The sequence below is a fragment of the Scardinius erythrophthalmus genome (assembly GCF_964197995.2).
Source record: "Scardinius erythrophthalmus genome assembly, chromosome: 8".
Lineage (NCBI taxonomy): Eukaryota > Metazoa > Chordata > Actinopteri > Cypriniformes > Leuciscidae > Scardinius > Scardinius erythrophthalmus.
This window is the reverse complement of record NC_138228.1, coordinates 49,558,088-49,581,000: the sequence shown is the minus strand read 5'-3', so window position 1 is coordinate 49,581,000 and position 22,913 is coordinate 49,558,088. Positions and strand designations below refer to the sequence as shown.

Below are 22,913 nucleotides of genomic sequence, written 5' to 3'. Positions count from 1 at the left end.
ATTATATGACATGCATCCATTATTATATGACATTCATCCATTATTATATGACATGCATCCATTGATGACATTCATCCATTATTATATGACATGCATCCATTATTATATGACATGCATCCATTATTATATGACATTCATCCATTATTATATGACATTCATCCATTATTATATGACATTCATCCATTATTATATGACATGCATCCATTGATGACATTCATCCATTATTATATGACATGCATTCATTATTATATGACATTCATCCATTATTATATGACATTCATCCATTATTATATGACATGCATCCATTATTATATGACATGCATCCATTATTATATGACATGCATCCATTATTATATGACATTCATCCATTATTATATGACATGCATCCATTATTATATGACATGCATTCATTATTATATGACATTCATCCATTATTATATGACATTCATCCATTATTATATGACATGCATCCATTATTATATGACATGCATCCATTATTATATGACATTCATCCATTATTATATGACATGCATCCATTATTATATGACATGCATCCATTATTATATGACATGCATCCATTATTATATGACATTCATCCATTATTATATGACATGCATCCATTATTATATGACATGCATTCATTATTATATGACATTCATCCATTATTATATGACATGCATTCATTATTATATGACATGCATCCATTATTATATGACATGCATCCATTATTATATGACATGCATCCATTATTATATGACATGCATCCATTATTATATGACATGCATCCATTATTATATGACATTCATCCATTATTATATGACATTCATCCATTATTATATGACATGCATCCATTATTATATGACATGCATCCATTATTATATGACATGCATCCATTATTATATGACATTCATCCATTATTATATGACATGCATCCATTATTATATGACATGCATTCATTATTATATGACATTCATCCATTATTATATGACATGCATTCATTATTATATGACATGCATCCATTATTATATGACATGCATCCATTATTATATGACATGCATCCATTATTATATGACATGCATCCATTATTATATGACATGCATCCAGATTGTGATTGGTCACTGTCAGCGCTGGCCTTCTGGAGTCTAATGATGCTTAACTCCTGATTTCGTACATTGCCGTTCAAGTTTCATGTGTCTCGTATCACCCGCGCTCTCTTTCTGCTCATAATAAAATCATGCTCACTCAAATCAATATTTCATGTCATTTATTTATTTATGAAGTAAGTAGCCATGTAATCTGCAGGATAATGTACAGTCAGGCTCTGAGTCTGGGTTTACTGCACAATAACACCCGCTGACGGCGTATTACATCATTCAGCAGAGAGAGACCATATAATATTACGACTGAACTCAATTTTATTTGTAATGTGCTTTTATTAAAAGCCCCCCCCACACACACACTTCATAAACGCAACAGGCCCAAAGTACTGGAGGAAACTTTATTAAAATAAATGAAGGAACAGAGAAACATCACAATGGCAAACGCTTCACTAAACTAGCAGATCAGTATTGGACAGTGATGGTTCTTCGATGCTCACAGGACGAATGCTGCGAGAACATGAGGCTGTGAAGGACTCAATTCATTCTACAGGAGTGAAGCACACACACACACACACACCCTCTGATTTATGTATAGCTATGTACAGGTCTGAGACGCTGTGATTGGCTAGTGGATCCGCGTCAGTTCCTCCACGATCTTAATCACCTCGTCCACCGTGGCTTCACGCTTCATTCCACTGCCGTCGTCGATCTGCAACACACACACACAAACACAAACATAAGCATATAACACAGATAAAGTGCATATAAAAGCATTGTATGAAACACAAACATCATGTTAGTGTTTTCTCACTGACAGAAACCTGAAGCTCAAAGAAAGTTCAGTTTCGCATCCGTAATTACACCTTTCCTGTGATTCAACTCATCGATATGATCTTTCCAGCCTGACTTTAACGCACCATATGCTGCTTATAATATCCCACAATTCTGTGTGTGATCCCGTGAAAGTTGAGCTGAAGAAAAAAATGGCGTCTGAAAACTTCAGTCAATGTTTCTGCCCAATTTCTTCAACTTTAGACAAAATTTCTAGTAAGAACCAGAGCCCGTCTACAGAGAGCCTGGCCGCTCCCTATTGAGTCCTATTGAACCGACTGTTGGTTGTAGTTCCACCAGAGCTCCACTGGGGGCGATCGCCCATGAGTGCAGAATGAATGGGAGTCTATGGAGCTAGACGGCTAAAAGTGTCTCTTTCACCCGATTGCCGCTGAGAAATCTCAGATTTGATTGTAGGTTTTGCAAGTTCAACATGGGTTATAGGTCGAAGGTTGGATGAACGAGTACTTATGTCCTTTCGATTTCTTACAGGTTGAGTTGTTGTTGCCCATAACACGCTAGCATTCTGCTAATGAACGCTGATTGGTCAGTGAAAGACTGATTACGACCAGAGATACCGCTTGATGAACTTTTTTTTTTTGGTTGCTGCCACTTTTATCTGCCTATGCTTATGTATTTACTATGAAATTTACACGGAAAATAAATTGAATTTGAGTACTTTTGTTATTCTTGTGTTAGGAAATACAGGATACATATGGTATAGTATTGCCACCTTAAAAAAAACAACAACCAATGTCTCGAAAAGAAAAGAAAGTGCAGAGCTGAAAGCACCAAAGCGACTGAAGGATTGCCGTAAAGCAGTATCTCTGGTCGTACGATGTGTATGACGTCATTGACATTTTAAAAGACTTTTTAAAGCAAATATGTGACTCTAAAAAATCTGACACCCAGCAATGTGTAATTTCTTTGCATCTCCTTTCGAATACAACATTCAAATTACTAGACAAAGCATTACATCCTGAGAAAAGTGGATTTTGAGCGGTATAGCGCCATAGACCTCCATTCATTCTGCATTCGTCCTGTGAGCGCCCTCATGTGGAGCCAGAGTGGAACTGCACTCGTCCTGTGAGCGCCCCCATGTGGAGCCAGAGTGGAACTGCACTCGTCCTGTGAGCGCCCCCATGTGGAGCCAGAGTGGAACTGCACTCGTCCTGTGAGCGTCCCCATGTGGAGCCAGAGTGGAACTGCACTCGTCCTGTGAGCGCCCTCATGTGGAGCCAGAGTGGAACTGCACTCGTCCTGTGAGCGCCCCCATGTGGAGCCAGAGTGGAACTGCACTCGTCCTGTGAGCGCCCTCATGTGGAGCCAGAGTGGAACTGCACTCGTCCTGTGAGCGCCCTCATGTGGAGCCAGAGTGGAACTGCACTCGTCCTGTGAGCGCCCCCATGTGGAGCCAGAGTGGAACTGCACTCGTCCTGTGAGCGCCCCCATGTGGAGCCAGAGTGGAACTGCACTCGTCCTGTGAGCGCCCTCATGTGGAGCCAGAGTGGAACTGCACTCGTCCTGTGAGCGCCCTCATGTGGAGCCAGAGTGGAACTGCACTCGTCCTGTGAGCGCCCTCATGTGGAGCCAGAGTGGAACTGCACTCGTCCTGTGAGCGCCCCCATGTGGAGCCAGAGTGGAACTGCACTCGTCCTGTGAGCGCCCCCATGTGGAGCCAGAGTGGAACTGCACTCGTCCTGTGAGCGTCCTCATGTGGAGCCAGTGGAACTGCACTCGTCCTGTGAGCGCCCCCATGTGGAGCCAGAGTGGAACTGCACTCGTCCTGTGAGCGCCCTCATGTGGAGCCAGAAAGGAACTGCACTCGTCCTGTGAGCGCCCTCATGTGGAGCCAGAGTGGAACTGCACTCGTCCTGGAGCGCCCCCATGTGGAGCCAGAGTGGAACTGCACTCGTCCTGTGAGCGCCCTCATGTGGAGCCAGAGTGGAACTGCACTCGTCCTGGAGCGCCCCCATGTGGAGCCAGAGTGGAACTGCACTCGTCCTGTGAGCGCCCTCATGTGGAGCCAGAGTGGAACTGCACTCGTCCTGTGAGCGCCCTCATGTGGAGCCAGAGTGGAACTGCACTCGTCCTGTGAGCGCCCTCATGTGGAGCCAGAGTGGAACTGCCCTCGTCCTGTGAGCGCCCTCATGTGGAGCCAGAGTGGAACTGCCCTCGTCCTGTGAGCGCCCTCATGTGGAGCCAGAGGGGAACTGCACTCGTCCTGTGTGCGCCCCCATGTGGAGCCAGAGTGGAACTGCACTCGTCCTGTGAGCGCCCTCATGTGGAGCCAGAGGGGAACTGCACTCGTCCTGTGTGCGCCCCCATGTGGAGCCAGAGTGGAACTGCACTCGTCCTGTGAGCGCCCTCATGTGGAGCCAGAGTGGAACTGCACTCGTCCTGTGAGCGCCCTCAAGTGGAGCCAGAGTGGAACTGCACTCGTCCTGTGAGTGCCCTCATGTGGAGCCAGAGTGGAACTGCACTCGTCCTGTGAGCGCCCTCATGTGGAGCCAGAGTGGAACTGCACTCATCCTGTGAGCGCCCTCATATGGAGCCAGAGTGGAACTGCACTCGTCCTGTGAGCGCCCTCATGTGGAGCCAGAGTGGAACTGCACTCGTCCTGTGAGCGCCCCCATGTGGAGCCCTAGTGGAACTGCACTCATCCTGTGAGCGCCCTCATATGGAGCCAGAGTGGAACTGCACTCGTCCCGTGAGCGCCCCCATGTGGAGCCAGAGTGGAACTGCACTCGTCCCGTGAGCGCCCCATGTGGAGCCAGAGTGGAACTGCACTCGTCCTGTGAGCGCCCCCATGTGGAGCCAGAGTGGAACTGCACTCGTCCAGTGAGCGCCCGCATGTGGAACCAGAGTGGAACTGCACTCGTCCTGTGAGCGCCCCGATGTGGAGCCAGAGTGGAACTGCACTCGTCCAGTGAGCGCCCCCATGTGGAGCCAGAGTGGAACTGCACTCGTCCTGTGAGCGCCCCCATGTGGAGCCAGAGTGGAACTGCACTCGTCCTGTGAGCGCCCCCATGTGGAGCCAGAGTGGAACTGCACTCGTCCTGTGAGCGTCCTCATGTGGAGCCAGAGTGGAACTGCACTCGTCCCGTGAGCGCCCCCATGTGGAGCCAGAGTGGAACTGCACTCGTCCTGTGAGCGCCCTCATGTGGAGCCGGAGTGGAACTGCACTCGTCCTGTGAGCGCTCTCATGTGGAGCCAGAGTGAAACTGCACTCGTCCTGTGAGCGCCCCCATGTGGAGCCAGAGTGGAACTGCACTCGTCCTGTGAGCGCCCCCATGTGGAGCCAGAGTGGAACTGCACTCGTCCTGTGAGCGCCCTCATGTGGAGCCAGAGTGGAACTGCACTCGTCCTGTGAGCGCCCCCATGTGGAGCCAGAGGGGAACTGCACTCGTCCTGTGAGCGCCCTCATGTGGAGCCAGAGTGGAACTGCACTCGTCCTGTGAGCGCCCTCATGTGGAGCCAGAGTGGAACTGCACTCGTCCTGTGAGCGCCCCCATGTGGAGCCAGAGTGGAACTGCACTCGTCCTGTGAGCGCCCTCATGTGGAGCCAGAGTGGAACTGCACTCGTCCTGTGAGCGCCCCCATGTGGAGCCAGAGTGGAACTGCACTCGTCCTGTGAGCACCCTCATGTGGAGCCAGAGTGGAACTGCACTCGTCCTGTGAGCGCCCTCATGTGGAGCCAGAGTGGAACTGCACTCGTCCTGTAAGCGCCCCCATGTGGAGCCAGAGTGGAACTGCACTCGTCCTGTGAGCGCCCCCATGTGGAGCCAGAGTGGAACTGCACTCGTCCTGTGAGCGCCCCCATGTGGAGCCAGAGTGGAACTGCACTCGTCCTGTGAGCGCTCCCATGTGGAGCCAGAGTGGGACTGCACTCGTCCTGTGAGCGCACCCATGTGGAGCCAGAGTGGAACTGCGGCCAGTTCAGAAGCCGGAAGTTTACTGAGAGTGGAAGCTCTCCCCTTATTAGACATTCTCTGCAAGAACTCAGTTTGTGACAAACAGATGTAGATCTCCTCCATAACTGATGAAACGCAGTGAGCTCGAGGCCTGATGATGATGTCGCTCTACAGCGCGCACTCGTTACAGGAACATGTGCTGTACATCTGATGTGTGTGTTATTTTGGGTCTGGTGTCTGTCGTTACATTAAACAGAAACTAACAGCTAATAAACATCTTTAATTCTTCACTTTGATCTGAATCTTTGATTCAGAACTGACGGGTGAATCGCGTTCATGGTCCATGACGAGCTCACACACTCAGAAGGGGGATGATGACGTCATCAGAAGGGGGACGATGACGTCATCAGTGTGCGCGTGAAGGCGTGAGGCTCACCTGGAGAGTGCTGACAACCTCCTGCATCTTGGCCCGGCCCAGGTCCAGGAAGCTCTCGATCAGGTCTCCGTCGATGAAGCCTGTGGCCTGCTCCGTCTTGCGCTCGGTGTGGAACGACCTCCAGGTGGCGCTAGTCAAGGACTCAACAGGTCAAATACTGTTCAAGCCCAAGAGTGTCAATTCAACAAACACACACACACACACACACACACTCTCCCCCTTTCTCTCTCACACACACTGCCTGCACACACACACTCACTCTCTCTCTCTCACACACACTGCATGCACACACACACACTGCATGCACACACTCACTGTCTCTCTCACACACACACGTGATGACGCAGCACGCGTCTCTGAGAGATTGTGTGTTAAAGGATATAAGCTGTGCTCAATCTTGCCGACACTCTTGATGACCTTGTTAAGTCGGTTCTGTAGATCCAGCAGTAAACTATACCAGCCCTCCGACAGAGACGTCACCAAACCTCAAACACAGAGAAAAACAGTCATCAAAACTCACATTCACACACACCACACACACGAACAACATCATGGTGCTGGTATATAGACCATGACGTGTTTTTTTTTCTTGAAATTGAACTGTATCCTCAGACCCCGTGTCCACATACGTGGACATCACATTTTTAGTTGTGTGCAGCATAATACTTAATTCTGTGTAACTGGAAATCTAAAATGCACACCAAACCAAAGCTTGGGTCTGAGGAGGGTATATCAGAAACTCACAGCTGTACTCTACACGTGACCTAAACTGATGACGTCACAGGTGTGTGTGTGTGTGTGAGAGAAGCTCACCGATCATGCCGTTGACGGTGCCGAACAGCACGGACCCCTGTGTGGGAGTGGAGCTCTCGCCCAGGTTCTGCAGGACCAGGGAACCGTGGGAAAACACGTTAACAAACTCGCCCAGGTGGAACAGACCCACTTCCTGCAGATGCTGCCGCTCCTCGTCTGTGGTCGCCGCACTGAACACACACACACACATTGTTGCTCACAGGACACACACACACTCTTACGGTTCCTCACAGGACACACACACACACTCATGGTTCCTTACACTCGCTCAGACAGCATCACAACGCTCACACTCTGTTCCTCTCTTGCACTCACACGCAGTTCCTCACTAGCGCTAACACGCGGTTCCTCACTCTCGCTCACACGTGGTTCCTTACTAGCGCTCACTCGCGGTTCCTCACTCGCGGATCCTCACTAGTGCTCACACTCAGCTCCTCACTCGCGCCCACACTCGGTTCCTCACTAGTGCTCACACGCGGTTCCTCACTCTCGCTCACACTCGGCTCCTCACTCGCGCTCACACGCGGTTCCTCACTCTCGCACACACGTGGTTCCTTACTAGCGCTCACTCTCGGATCCTCACTAGTGCTCACACTCAGCTCCTCACTCGCGCCCACACTCGGTTCCTCACTAGCGCTAACACGCGGTTCCTCACTCTCGCTCACACTCGGCTCCTCACTCGCGGTTCCTCACTTGGCGCTCACACTCGGTTCCTCACTAGTGCTCACACTCGGCTACTCACTCGCGGTTCCTCACTCGCGGTTCCTCACTCGCGGTTCCTCACTCGCGGTTCCTCACTCGCGGTTCCTCACTCGCGGTTCCTCACTCGCGGTTCCTCACTCGCGGTTCCTCACTCGCGGTTCCTCACTCGCGCTCACACTCGGCTCCTCACTCGCGCTCACACTTGGCTCCTCACTCGCGGTTCCTCACTCGCGCTCACACTCGGTTCCTCACTAGCGCTCACATGCGGTTCCTCACTCTCGCTCACACGTGGTTCCTTACTAGCGCTCACTCTCGGATCCTCACTAGTGCTCACACTCAGCTCCTCACTCGCGCCCACACTCGGTTCCTCACACGCGGTTCCTCACTAGCGCTAACACGCGGTTCCTCACTCTCCCTCACACTCGGCTCCTCACTCGCGGTTCCTCACTTGGCGCTCACACTCGGTTCCTCACTAGTGCTCACACTCGGCTACTCACTCGCGCTCACACTCGGCTCCTCACTCGCGGTTCCTCACTCGCGGTTCCTCACTCGCGGTTCCTCACTCGCGCTCACACTCGGCTCCTCACTCGCGTTCACACTTGGCTCCTCACTCGCGCTCACACTCGGTTCCTCACTCTCGCTCACACGTGGTTCCTTACTAGCGCTCACTCGCGGATCCTCACTAGTGCTCACACTCAGCTCCTCACTCGCGCCCACACTCGGTTCCTCACACGCGGTTCCTCACTAGCGCTAACACGCGGTTCCTCACTCTCGCTCACACTCGGCTCCTCACTCGCGGTTCCTCACTTGGCGCTCACACTCGGTTCCTCACTAGTGCTCACACTCGGCTACTCACTCGCGCTCACACTCGGCTCCTCACTCGCGGTTCCTCACTCGCGCTCACACTTGGCTCCTCACTCGCGCTCACACTCGGTTCCTCACTAGCGCTCACATGCGGTTCCTCACTCTCGCTCACACGTGGTTCCTTACTAGAGCTCACTCGCGGATCCTCACTAGTGCTCACACTCAGCTCCTCACTCGCGCCCACACTCGGTTCCTCACACGCGGTTCCTCACTAGCGCTAACACGCGGTTCCTCACTCTCGCTCACACTCGGCTCCTCACTCGCGGTTCCTCACTTGGCGCTCACACTCGGTTCCTCACTCTCGCTCACACGTGGTTCCTTACTAGCGCTCACTCGCGGATCCTCACTCGCGGATCCTCACTAGTGCTCACACTCAGCTCCTCACTCGCGCCCACACTCGGTTCCTCACTAGCGCTCACACGCGGTTCCTCACTAGCGCTAACACGCGGTTCCTCACTCTCGCTCACACTCGGCTCCTCACTCACGGTTCCTCACTTGGCGCTCACACTCGGTTCCTCACTAGTGCTCACACTCGGCTACTCACTCTCGCTCACACTCGGCTCCTCACTCGCGCTCACACTCGGTTCCTCACTCGCGCTCACACTCGGCTCCTCACTCGCGCTCACACTCGGCTCCTCACTCGCGCTCACACTCGGCTCCTCACTCGCGCTCACACTCGGCTCCTCACTCGCGGTTCCTCTCTCGCGCTCACACGCGGTTCCTCACTCTCGCTCACACTCGGCTCCTCACTCGCGGTTCCTCACTTGGCGCTCACACTCGGTTCCTCACTAGTGCTCACACTCGGCTACTCACTCCCGCTCACACTCGGCTCCTCACTCGCGCTCACACTCGGCTCCTCACTCGCGTTCACACTTGGCTCCTCACTCGCGCTCACACTCGGTTCCTCACTAGCGCTCACATGCGGTTCCTCACTCTCGCTCACACGTGGTTCCTTACTAGCGCTCATTCGCGGATCCTCACTAGTGCTCACACTCAGCTCCTCACTCGCGCCCACACTCGGTTCCTCACTAGCGCTAACACGCGGTTCCTCACTCTCGCTCACACTCGGCTCCTCACTCGCGGTTCCTCACTTGGCGCTCACACTCGGTTCCTCACTAGTGCTCTCACTTGGCGCTCACACTCGGTTCCTCACTAGTGCTCACACTCGGCTACTCACTCGCGCTCACACTCGGCTCCTCACTCGAGGTTCCTCACTCGCGGTTCCTCACTCGCGGTTCCTCACTCGCGCTCACACTCGGCTCCTCACTCGGCTCCTCACTCGCGCTCACACTCGGCTCCTCACTCGCGCTCACACTTGGCTCCTCACTCGCGGTTCCTCACTCGCGCTCACACTCGGTTCCTCACTAGCGCTCACATGCCGTTCCTCACTCTCGCTCACACGTGGTTCCTTACTAGCGCTCATTCGCGGATCCTCACTAGTGCTCACACTCAGCTCCTCACTCGCGCCCACACTCGGTTCCTCACACTCGGTTCCTCACTAGCGCTAACACGCGGTTCCTCACTCTCGCTCACACTCGGCTCCTCACTCGCGGTTCCTCACTTGGCGCTCACACTCGGTTCCTCACTAGTGCTCACACTCGGCTACTCACTCGCGCTCACACTCGGCTCCTCACTCGCGGTTCCTCACACTCGGCTACTCACTCGCGCTCACACTCGGCTCCTCACTCGCGGTTCCTCACTCGCGCTCACACTCGGCTCCTCACTCGCGCTCACACTCGGCTCCTCACTCGCGCTCACACTCGGCTCCTCACTCGCGGTTCCTCACTCGCGCTCACACTCGGTTCCTCACTAGCGCTTACATGCGGTTCCTCACTCTCGCTCACACGTGGTTCCTTACTAGCGCTCACTCGCGGATCCTCACTAGTGCTCACACTCAGCTCCTCACTCGCGCCCACACTCGGTTCCTCACACGCGGTTCCTCACTAGCGCTAACACGCGGTTCCTCACTCTCGCTCACACTCGGCTCCTCACTCGCGGTTCCTCACTTGGCGCTCACACTCGGTTCCTCACTAGCGCTAACACGCGGTTCCTCACTCTCGCTCACACGTGGTTCCTTACTAGCGCTCACTCGCGGTTCCTCACTCGTGGATCCTCACTAGTGCTCATACTCAGCTCCTCACTCGCGCCCACACTCGGTTCCTCACTAGCGCTCACACGCGGTTCCTCACTCTCGCTCACACTCGGCTCCTCACTCGCGGTTCCTCACTTGGCGCTCACACTCGGTTCCTCACTAGTGCTCACACTCGGCTACTCACTCGCGCTCACACTCGGCTCCTCACTCGCGCTCACACTCGGCTCCTCACTCGCGCTCACACTCGGTTCCTCACTCGCGCTCACACTCGGCTCCTCACTCGCGCTCACACTCGGCTCCTCACTCGCGCTCACACTCGGCTCCTCACTCGCGGTTCCTCACTTGGCGCTCACACTCGGCTCCTCACTCGCGGTTCCTCACTGGCGGTTCTTCACTCCCGCTCACGGTTCCTCACTGGCGGTTCCTCACTCGCGCTCACACTCGGTTCCTCACTCGCGCTCACACTTGGCTCCTCACTCGCGCTCACACTCGGCTCCTCACTCGCGGTTCCTCACTCGCGCTCACACTCGGTTCCTCACTCGCGCTCACACTCGGCTCCTCACTCGCGCTCACACTCGGCTCCTCACTCGCGCTCACACTCGGCTCCTCACTCGCGGTTCCTCACTTGGCGCTCACACTCGGTTCCTCACTAGTGCTCACACTCGGCTCCTCACTCGCGGTTCCTCACTGGCGGTTCTTCACTCCCGCTCACACTCGGCTCCTCACTCGCGGTTCCTCACTCGCGCTCACACTCGGTTCCTCACTCGCGCTCACACTTGGCTCCTCACTCGCGCTCACACTCGGCTCCTCACTCGCGGTTCCTCACTCGCGCTCACACTTGGTTCCTCACTAACGCGCACACGCGGTTCCTCACTAGCGCTAACACGCGGTTCCTCACTCTCGGATCCTCACTAGTGCTCACACTCGGTTCCTCACTAGTGCTCACACTCGGCTACTCACACGCGGTTCCTCACTCGCGGATCCTCACTCGCGGATCCTCACTAGTGCTCACACTCGGCTCCTCACTCACGCTCACACTCAGCTCCTCACTCTCGGATCCTCACTAGTGCTCACACTCGGTTCCTCACTAGTGCTCACACTCGGCTACTCACACGCGGTTCCTCACTCGCGGATCCTCACTAGTGCTCACACTCGGCTCCTCACTCACGCTCACACTCAGCTCCTCACTCGCGGTTCCTCACTCGCGCTCACACTCGGTTCCTCACTAGTGCTCACACTCGGCTACTCACTCCAGGCATGAAAACTCCTCACCTTTCGGCGAAATTCGCCGTTTTAAAACCTAAAAGGGTCACCTACGTGATTTGTGCAGATCCGATGAGAAAATATTTATGGGGGGGAGGGTCGAGGCCGAGGCCAGCATTTATCCCCTATAAAGTTACCATAAACTTCGCAGCTTTAAAAAACAATCATCATTCCTAATGCCGAAACATGACAGCCAATACGAGTCAGAGTAACGTTAGGGCAGAAATGTTTTCAAAGTCTTTTACACCGCGAGTCTGACAACTGGACACACACTGCCGAACAAAGAACCGCACGTCGGAAAGCAAGCCTAAGGTAAGTTAGCTAACAATGTTAACTGTCCTGTCAGATACAGACAGCGATGTTGCCAATGTCATTATTTTTAATTTTGACATAGAAGTGGGCGAGATGATATCGCGAGCGGGCGCGGGCGCCGTGAGCGCTGAGCGAGCAGGAACAGTGCAGTGTTATTCATTGCGCGGCTCGCGAGCCTCATGCGGCTCGCCAAGCATTAATTTGTGGCTCGCATGGCGGTAAATAATACGGTGATATGATAATGCATTCACTAGAGATATTTCATAAAAACATTAATAACAAGTACATAACCCGTTAAAAACTTCTATTACAAATTATTTCGATCGGATTGAAAGGGGTGGTTTATAGAGAGAACGTGAAAAAACTTGATCGATTGAAAACCGAAACTGAAAGGACGACGTATGACGCGCGGAACGAGCTGTTCTCCTGATTAATAAAGTGTCAAATGAGTATCCTTTCATTCTATAATTCTCCTTTCACTCAGCATCTGTGAAGTGAAGCAGGACAACGGCTCACCAGTCCTTGTTTCAGATTATCATACAGACGACTGGTTTGGGGCATTTTTAATGCGTGATAAATAGAAGTAGTAAATAGTTTTTTTTTCTCTGACACCCGATGAAACACGTAGATCAGCGGCCCATTGGTTCTTTTCTTGATTTCCACTGGGCTAGCCCAATCACATCTTTAATGTGAAGTATAGAAATATACTCTTTCAAGTATAGAAATTAGTACAAAACTATGAAAGTTTCCTCTTTTTCAGTGCATTTGTTTTACAATATATGGCTATTACTATCATGGGATTAATATTATAACAGTTATTGTAGCAGTAATGTAGACAGACACTGTAACTAAAGGAGTTTTGAAATTTTCTTTGTTTAATTTGCACCAGATTGATGAATTTAACATTAAAAATCACAAAATACTGGGGAGCATGCCCCCGAACCCCCCTAGAGTGGCAAAGGTCCACTCATCACAGTGATCCAAAAATCCTGTGACAAACACTGGTAATACTATGCCAATGCAGCTTACAGGGTTTGGGGGACATTCATCACTGTGGAGTATAGTTAAATTCTATTAATAAGTGAGAATTTCATCTGTTCATGTTAACTCTTACGCTATTTTTCTTTGATTGGGGGGGGGGGGGGGGGGATATATGCCGCATCCTTCTCCCCTTTTTTACCCCTGACCTGTTTTCATGCCTGTCACTCGCGGTTCCTCACTCGCGCTCACACTCGGTTCCTCACCCTCGCTCCCTCACCCTCGCTCACACTCGGCTACTCACTCGCGGTTCCTCATTAGCGCTCACACACGGTTCCTCTCTCGCGCTCACACGCGGTTCCTCACTCTCGATCACTCGCAGTTCCTCACTCTCGCTCACACGCTGTTCCTCACTAGCGCTCACTCGCGGATCCTCACTCGCGCTCACACTCGGTTCCTCACCCGCGCTCACACTCGGCTCCTCACTCGCGGTTCCTCCTTAGCGCTCACTTGCGGTTCCTCACTCGCGCTCACACTCGGTTCCTCACCCGCGCTCACACTCGGTTCCTCACTAGCGCTCACACGCGGTTCCTCATTAGCGCTCACTCACGGTTCCTCACTCGCGCTCACATTCGGCTCCTCTCTCGCGCTCACATGCGGTTCCTCACTAGCGCTCACACTCGGTTCCTCACTCGCGGTTCCTCACTCGTGCTCACACTCGGATCCTACGCATGTGCACGCCATCAGCGTTCTCACAGGTTTCGCGTTTAAAGTCTGTGTAGAGTTTCCTGTTAAAACGGTGTAGTGTTAGCGGCCCCAAGTTCATAACTAATGATCTTTGCGACGGAAGTGAATCAATAAAATTAACTTTAGCTGGACAATAACTTTATTCTAGAACTGCTATAAAGCCAAAACAATCTCTGTTACTTTAAACTATCCTTGTATCTCTGTAAAGCAGCATTGGAACAATCTACATTATTAAAAGCGCTATATAAATGAAGATGACTTGAATTATGATCATACGCGTATGTGGAAAATTCGGCTTCGTATGCGTTGAAATATTTGAACTTCTGCGACTAGACCGTATGTGATGTATTCTAATCAAAACTATGAGCAAGAAACCAGAATTAACAAAATTAACACTTTAACATTATTCTGTAAACACTATTTCTGTAAAATGGCAGTTATTAATAATTATGGCAGAAATAATTATATAATAATTATTAAATCAATATTTATGTTGATTAACTTTATAAAATCTACTGTTTTAATTTTAAATGTAGAGGGTCATTTATTTTGTGTGGATTCATTACATTCATTAAAATCATTAATTTGACCATGGTAATAAGTAGATGGGTAACGGTTGCTTCACGACCAATTTTAAAGTTGCGTGCGACTGCCAATAGGGGGAGAAATGCGACAATCATGTGCAAATGTGTGCAGTGGAAAGGCGGCTTGAAGCTCGGGTCGGGTTAGGGTTACTGGTTCTGTTGGTCAATGCGGAGAATGTGAGCAGAACCGATGTCAAATCTTTCGCCCTTGTGCGAAATTCCTATTGAAACGACTGGATATGTTCTCTGAGCCTGTGTAAATGTGAGCGCTCCTTCAGACGCCTGTCAGTCACATCTAACATCGATCATTCAGTGTGTGATGATGCCCTCGATCTGTTACCTGTCCTTCTGGCAGACGAACAGGTTGAACGCATTCTCGGCTCCGAGGAAGTTGTCATCATCCAGGATTTCAACAGCACTCATCCAGTTTGGATTGAAATCACGGGCAATCTAATGAAAAGAAAACAGTAAAAGGAAGTTAAGCTTCCTTCCAACCAGAACCGCAGTAGAACCCCCAGAATGCAGTGCGTCAGCGGTCACCTCCTCGAAACTGCCCTCCATGGGCTTGTATGCTAGCAGGAGCACTGAGCGCATCAGGTCCCCCACCAGGATGAAGTCGCCCTTCGTCTTCAGATACAGAGCCATGATGTTATTATAGTGGTTACACTCCGTCCGCAGCTCCTTCTCTGCCGTCCACTCGTACAGACGCACCTGCGCAGACACACACGTTAGCGGCAGAGACACGTTTGCGGAGGAGACACGCTAGCGGCGGAAAGGAGATGTGCTGAAGAGTGTGACAGGGCCAAACTCACGGTGCTGTTGATGCTGGCCAGCAGTTTGCCGTTAAACTCCACCATCGAGTAAACGGCGCCTTTAACCTCCTTCTCTGCCACCGTCTGCAGTTTACCTGAGAGTACAGAGAAAACAGCACATGACTACACACTAGGGGTGTGCCATACCATACCGTACACGATAATACCGGTATAAATTTTTACATGATAAAAAAGTGGCATATCGCGATATCACTGATATAGCGACGCAATGACGTATGGCGCATTATGTTCCCTAGCACGCACAACAACAACACCTGTCTGAGCGCGAGAGCAGCAAGTCAGCCTCCAATGACGATTTAATACCTTAAAAGGAGCTACTTCAATAGTATTTTAATAATTCTCGCAGGTCTACCACTTATAATGCGGGAAATTCCCCCGCAAACATTGATTTTACCAACCGCGTTAGTGTTCAGCGGTGCAACGTCTTCTCTCTCTCGCTCTCAAAATGGGTTGCACAAGTCAAGCGTCGATACCACACTCTTGTGTTCAGCAGTCAGGACATGACGGAATTGTCTTTTGTCACTTGCATCGAAACTAAAGTTTATCATTTTCACTTCTTTTTAAGTCTTATCAGTTTAAACATTTGCGATTTTAAACTATTCAGTACTTTCGCGCGCTCTCTGAGAGATGTTTACTCTGCGTGCACACATACAGTAAAGCCGTCTCACAAACAGCTCGCGAGTAACATAAGTTATTTTTCGCGGATTATATCGCTTTAACGGGGGAAAAAACATGCACAATTGTGTAAAAACTCCGGTAATGGTTAGAAAACAGTCGGTTATGTCTGAAATAACCATAAAACGCGCGTGACAGTGTAACAGACAGTATAACAGTAAAGGATCCGGGCACTAGCTCTAAAAGTGACAGCAGCCGTATGTGTCATTAATGTTGTCGTCAAAACAACAAAAGATAGCTTTCATTGTAAGGAATCAGAATTAATAGCCAATGTATTTATTTAGTCAGGACTCAGGACTAGTGTTATTTTACATTTGATTAGCCTACCTTATTCAGTTTCTGTAGTATTTCTGAATTGTGTTAGACCTACCCAAAAACCTCTCTCTTTATTTGTATCTTTATTATTTTGTATATATTTTTTGCTACTTTTTTCAATTTAATTCAAAGACTGAAATCAAGCTTGCTTGTGTTGTGTAAACTCTTAAACAAAATTACCCAACTGTAAAAACACAATGAGTGAGCAAACATTTAGGTGAGAAAAATGTAATATAAATCATTGTCTACATTTTTTTTTATATCGTCATAAATATCATTATCGCAAATATTCTTGAAATATCGTGATATAATTTTGAGGCTATATCGCCCACCCCTACTACACACACTCACAGACATGTAAAAGACATAGATCAAGGGTTTTCAGTCTATTATGATCATCTTCAGCTCTAAAGGTTTCTGTATAAAGACCATATTTATACTGTGAAAAAAAAAATCATATACCGTATTTTCCACACTATAAGGCGCACTTAAAAGCCTTTAATTTTTTCAAAAAACGACAGTGCGCCTTATATATTGATCTGGAGCCTTATATTAATGTCTGTAAAACAACCGCTGACTTAAACCTTGTTTATACTTTCGCCCGGCACTGGGGCCTCATGTATCAATCTTGCGTACGCACAAAAACTTTGCGTACGGCAGCTTTCACGCTCACGGTCGTATGTACTAACAGTGAAATTAACGCGAGAATGTGCGTTCCTCCACGCCAATTTCATGTCTGGCGTACGTATATTTCTCACTGTTTTTGTCCGTTGGCGACTCTTACAGGCAATGAAGTGAAGTTGCACACATTACACAACGAATTGTTCTACAAGTCTATCGCACCACCACCTGTGGGAAACATTGCTATTAATTTGCAATTTATAAAATAAATGACATATATTGTCACACGAGCCTTATGAAAATATTCTATCAATTATGCAATTAAGTAAGAACATATAAAAGCATATTATGCAAAATGATACAGCCCTTATTCTATGGCAGCTTTGGTTTTAATGTCCACCTTTATATCAGACCATTTCTTTTTAAGGTAATTTAGAGTAGACTGTGTACAGTTGAGACACCTTAAATAACTTGCTTAAATAACAAGTTGTATTTTTGCTGTGCACGTGCGTATTAGTGTCCTCTTTGATCGTGGGAAATTTGAACAACGGACACATCTCCGATCCGAAGAAATCGGAAAAACTTTTTTTTTCTAAGATATGATGTTCACTTCACCATGCACTCTCCACAATGACTAGCTTATTATCCTTATGTGACTGTTAAACGTAACTGGTATCACCACAAACGTTATTCTGTGCCCTAAAAACGGGCATATTTCATGGTATTGTGTCATGCAAGGTAATTGCAAAATCTAGAGAAATGTGCGAGGTGGCCAGCGGGGTATAGTTGAGACACACATGTACCAACTGTACCCCCGATAGAGTTCTATTAGGAAACACACTGTTTAGTTGTTCAGCCAGCAATCATGTAGCCAGTATAGGACGCAAATGAAAATACAATTTGATATGTGTGATTCTACATATCTTGTTCCTGCTTTATACATTTTAACCAGTGCTAATTTAAATAAAATGAATGCATATAAATGGATGAATAAACAAAAATGTTGCCCAGTTGTTATTTTCTTTTCTATTTGTCTTTATTTTTTATATTTACATTTACCATGAATGGTTAGTTACCTTCACGACATTAGAAATGGGTCTCTCAACTGTACCATGCACTGTCTCAAGTGTACTACATGGGTACAGTTGAGACAAAGTTGAGACAAAAAGCACCTTATATTTAAAATAAAAACTACTTGTGGGTATTATTGATTGATAACATCTTAGTCTACAAGCTAATGTAATCATGTGGCATGTCATGTGGAAATTCACTTCTTTTCAATGTCTATTTTTGTGTGAAAAATCAAAACGCAAAAAGTGTCTCAACTGTACTCAGTCTACTCTACAGTACGACGATCCCACCGCATTGACGGCATCAGCCAAACTCTCCCACTCATATTTTTTTCCTTTTGTTATTAATTCCGGAGGACAAAGTTCCAAACTTTTCCAATTTTTTTTTTTCGTTTCTACCTCCGATAGTAGCACTTCCAATTCACTTTCTGTAAAGTTTCATTTCTTGCCGTCATTTTCTTACTGTTTTCTTTTGCCAAAGTGGACTCATTACCATATTTAAATTGGTTTAATTAAGGGAGGAGACTGGGTGGGGCGTTGTGCTCGTGCATGTGCGCTCAAATTTACGTTAATTGGGATGTACAAAGAGAATATGCGTGGGATCCTTCGTACGCAGAGATTCATACATCTGGATTTTTTTGTGCGTACGCACATTTACAGCTTTGTCCTTACGCAATGTTTTAGTATGAATTCAACGCAAGTCTTTGTACATGAGGCCCCTGGAGCGCGAGCCTCCGCTGACTGCGCGCGCACCTCCCCAAACAGACGAGGCATTTATACTTTACGCAACTGTTTTGTTTTAGACTGAACACCAGACCATACAACTGATTTAGACGCGCAAACTGGGTGCCGATGTGATGATGAGATGTACTAATATCAGTCTGCTCGGGCAGATTCGACTTAAAGTCGAGCATCTTCGGCCCTGGTACAATGACGTCATTTTTGCCGCGCGCGCCTCCGCATCCGAAGATGCTCGACTTTAAGTCGAATCTGCCCGAACAGACGGATATAAGTTTTTTTATTACCTTCGCGCTCATGCGGACGCGTCGAGTATAAACAAGGTTTTACAGCTCAGCCACTTGTTTTTCATAATTTTTTGCAAGTGGTAGATCTTGGTTTACATTTGGACTTTGGATGTGATCTTAGGCTTGAAAAGGTTGGTGACCACTGCATAACGCAAACCCAGTCAAACGTTTGACTGCAGTATCTTCTATTCTATGCGCCTTATAATCCGGTGCGCCCTATATATGAAAACAGTTCTAAAATAGGCCATTCATTGAAGCTGCGCCTTATAATCCGGTGCGCCTAATAGTGCGGAAAATACGGTACTAATAATGTCAAAATAATACTTGGAAAATATTTAGTTTCTATTCCTTTCACTATAGTACTGTTAGAAATATTTATTCACTTATTTTAACCTTTTTTATTTTATATTAGCACGTTTGTTTATTTTATTTCAATTTTCTTTTTTACACAGTTTTTCTCTAAACATTTCCACGGATCCCACTTTGAAAACCCCTGACCTAGAACACACCATTTATATGATTTCATTTTTGAATGGAAATGTACTTTTTTCTTTTTGTTTGTGGGAATTTAGTTGCGTTTCCAAATATTAATAAGAAATGGTAAAACTTCACATTCATAATTGAAAAAGCCACAATATTTGTAGAAACATGTAATAACCCTGTAGAGAATGGTGGTGTTTTTGAGGTTACCGTCAGTGTAGTGGAAGACGATGATGCGGCCCTGCTTAGGCTCCGCCTCCTCTGGATACACCATGGCTGTGCCGACGATGAAGTAGACGGCCGGATCCCGGCCCAGCTTACAGGAGACCATGCTGAGTGCGTACTCGTTCTGCAGGAACTGATGCGCGTGCAGCACTGCGGGAGAGGAGCGTTAGACCCCCCCCACACACACACACACACACACGCACACGCACACGCACACACTTACCCTCGAACGTGTGCTGATCCACCACCAGCAGACTGTGCACTTCCACCTCCTCCCCGAATGACGTCTCGTGAGGCGACGTGCTGCTGGGAAACAGCTTACTGGAGCTCACACTGCTGGAGAGAGCCTGCCACACACACACACACACACACACACACACACACACACACACACACACACACACTGCTTACTGGAGCTCACACTGCTGGAGAGAGCCTGCCACACACACACAAACACACACACACTGCTTACTGGAGCTCACACTGCTGGAGAGAGCCTGCCACACACACACACACACACACACACTTCTGCATCCACAGAACATCCCTTTACTGAGGTCGCTCCACTCCCTCCCTCACCTGTGTGCTGGCGCTGGGCCGCACCGCTGCTGTTGTTCCACTGGCGTCCTGCATCTCTACTCGACTGGACAGAACTCCGAAACACTGAGACACTTCCTGATAACAGATCCGCCTGCGAGAGACAAACAGCAGCAGAATACACGCATGAACATGAGATTCACACACCACATGCTGTACGCATACTCAAGCCAGTACTAGTGGAAGTACATGGTGTTACTCAATATTACTCATTGTTGCTTTAATGTATATTTACTCTGAAACAAGGACACCATGAAATAAAGTGTAACCAGACTAGTGATACTGATGAATTTACTAAATATTCTCAAAACATTTGTATGACGTCATAATCAGGCTTAATGAAATAAATGATTTAGCGATTAATCGTTGATATGATGTGTTTCCACACACACACACTCACTTGGGGGACTCGTAGAGCGGCACGGTCCTGATGTGCAGCTTCTGGATCTCATCGATGGTGCCGATGGTCAGAGTGCTGTTATTGGCCAGAGCCAAACTGGAGCAGAAGGAAGAGAGCAAACGTGTGATCCTACAACATGCAGCTCAGGCTGGGAGTGGACAGGTGAGTGGGTGAGCTGTACCTGTCGGGGTATCCCTCAGAGTTCAGCGGGCACATGTAGTTCACCTCCTTCAGGTTGACGTTGGAGAACACCAGCTTGTGGTTGCTGGAGTAGATGACGGTGGGTCTGTCGGAGCAGGCGAACACGTTAGATGTGGAGAGCGAGCGGAACGTGCGCAGAACCGTCGGCTGAGTGCCGAGCGTCACCTTCTTACGCTCACTCAAAACACCTGCACAAACAACACACACGTGAAGGGTTAGTTCTCGGGGAAACAACTGATTTTATATTAGTTAGTCTAGCAGGTTTTGGTGTGGTACTGAAAATGAAATCACAAATTGTGAATTTTCAACTGGTCTAAAATTCTGGTGTCACAGCAATCTCAGATTACAATACAAAGTTACAGTGGTCTGAAACGGTTTAAGAACAGTGAACACTTTGGATACGTGTTAGGAATGTAAGTCGCTGGTTGTTAGCAGTGAATGTGTGTGTGTGTGTGTGCGTAACCTGTCTGAATGTCCAGGCCGAAGTAGAAGAGTGCCCCGTCTCCCAGCGCACACAGCAGATAGTGACTGCCCTCGAACGTGGTCATGAGGATGGAGCGAGGGATGATCTCTACAGGACACAGAACCAGCGCTCAGTGAGACACAACAACACATTCCTGCTTCAGAAGCTTCTCAGACCCGTCCAGCACATGGCCACTGACCCTTCACAGCGCAGACAGCAGCTTCTTAGGGGATGGATGTATAATCATTTTGAAATGGAATACCAGCATTAGTTGAATATGTTGACGTTAAGTGTGAAAGTAAGCCTTAAAATGTGCTTATAGTGGTCATGAATTGAGAAGCCAAAATGTCTTTGATCTTTGACATGTAAGAGGTTATTGCACTGTAAAAACATTTCAGTTTTTAGAACTCAAAACTTCCTCATTAGACCAAAAACTGCTTTTATTGAAACCAAGCTCAGAAAACACACACACACCTCCGCCCAGCATCTCTCTCACACACACACCTCCGCCCAGCATCTCTCTCACACACACACCTCCGCCCAGCATCTCTCTCACACACACACCTCCGCCCAGCATCTCTCTCACACACACACCTCCGCCCAGCATCTCTCTCACACACACACCTCCGCCCAGCATCTCTCTCACACACACACCTCCGCCCAGCATCTCTCTCTCACACACACCTCCGCCCAGCATCTCTCTCACACACACACCTCCGCCCAGCATCTCTCTCACACACACACCTCCGCCCAGCATCTCTCTCACACACACACCTCCGCCCAGCATCTCTCACACACACACTCACTCACACACACACCTCCGCCCAGCATCTCTCACACACACACACACACACCTCCGCCCAGCATCTCTCACACACACACACACACACACACCTCCGCCCAGCATCTCTCTCACACACACACACACACACACACACACACACACACACACACACACACACACACACCTCCGCCCAGCATCTCTCACACACACACACACACACCTCCGCCCAGCATCTCTCACACACACCTCCGCCCAGCATCTCTCACACACACACACACACACACACACACACACACACCTCCGCCCAGCATCTCTCACACACACCTCCGCCCAGCATCTCTCTCACACACACACACCTCCGCCCAGCATCTCTCACACACACACACACACACCTCCGCCCAGCATCTCTCACACACACACACCTCCGCCCAGCATCTCTCTCACACACACACACCTCCGCCCAGCATCTCTCTCACACACACACACCTCCGCCCAGCATCTCTCTCACACACACACACCTCCGCCCAGCATCTCTCACACACACACATACACACACCTCCGCCCAGCATCTCTCACACACACACACCT

At 49.0% G+C, this 22,913-nt stretch overlaps 1 protein-coding gene across 2 annotated transcripts in view; it reads right to left on the bottom strand.

Annotated features, from left to right (window-relative positions):
* Window positions 1-1,479: 1,479 nt before the first annotated feature.
* ddb1 (damage-specific DNA binding protein 1) overlaps window positions 1,480-22,913 on the bottom strand; it is an 81,886-nt gene continuing 60,452 nt past the window's right edge. For both annotated transcript variants that reach the window (XM_081373226.1, XM_081373227.1), the window contains 13 exons: window positions 21,542-21,649; window positions 21,059-21,266; window positions 20,878-20,973; window positions 20,460-20,571; window positions 20,104-20,227; window positions 19,866-20,030; window positions 15,449-15,543; window positions 15,177-15,347; window positions 14,977-15,086; window positions 7,095-7,264; window positions 6,664-6,766; window positions 6,282-6,405; window positions 1,480-1,809 (listed from right to left, as the gene is read on the bottom strand). In XM_081373226.1, coding sequence (XP_081229352.1) covers window positions 1,726-1,809; window positions 6,282-6,405; window positions 6,664-6,766; window positions 7,095-7,264; window positions 14,977-15,086; window positions 15,177-15,347; window positions 15,449-15,543; window positions 19,866-20,030; window positions 20,104-20,227; window positions 20,460-20,571; window positions 20,878-20,973; window positions 21,059-21,266; window positions 21,542-21,649 — 1,670 coding nt within the window. In that variant the 3' untranslated portion in view covers window positions 1,480-1,725. The remainder of the gene's footprint in view (window positions 1,810-6,281; window positions 6,406-6,663; window positions 6,767-7,094; window positions 7,265-14,976; window positions 15,087-15,176; window positions 15,348-15,448; window positions 15,544-19,865; window positions 20,031-20,103; window positions 20,228-20,459; window positions 20,572-20,877; window positions 20,974-21,058; window positions 21,267-21,541; window positions 21,650-22,913) is intronic.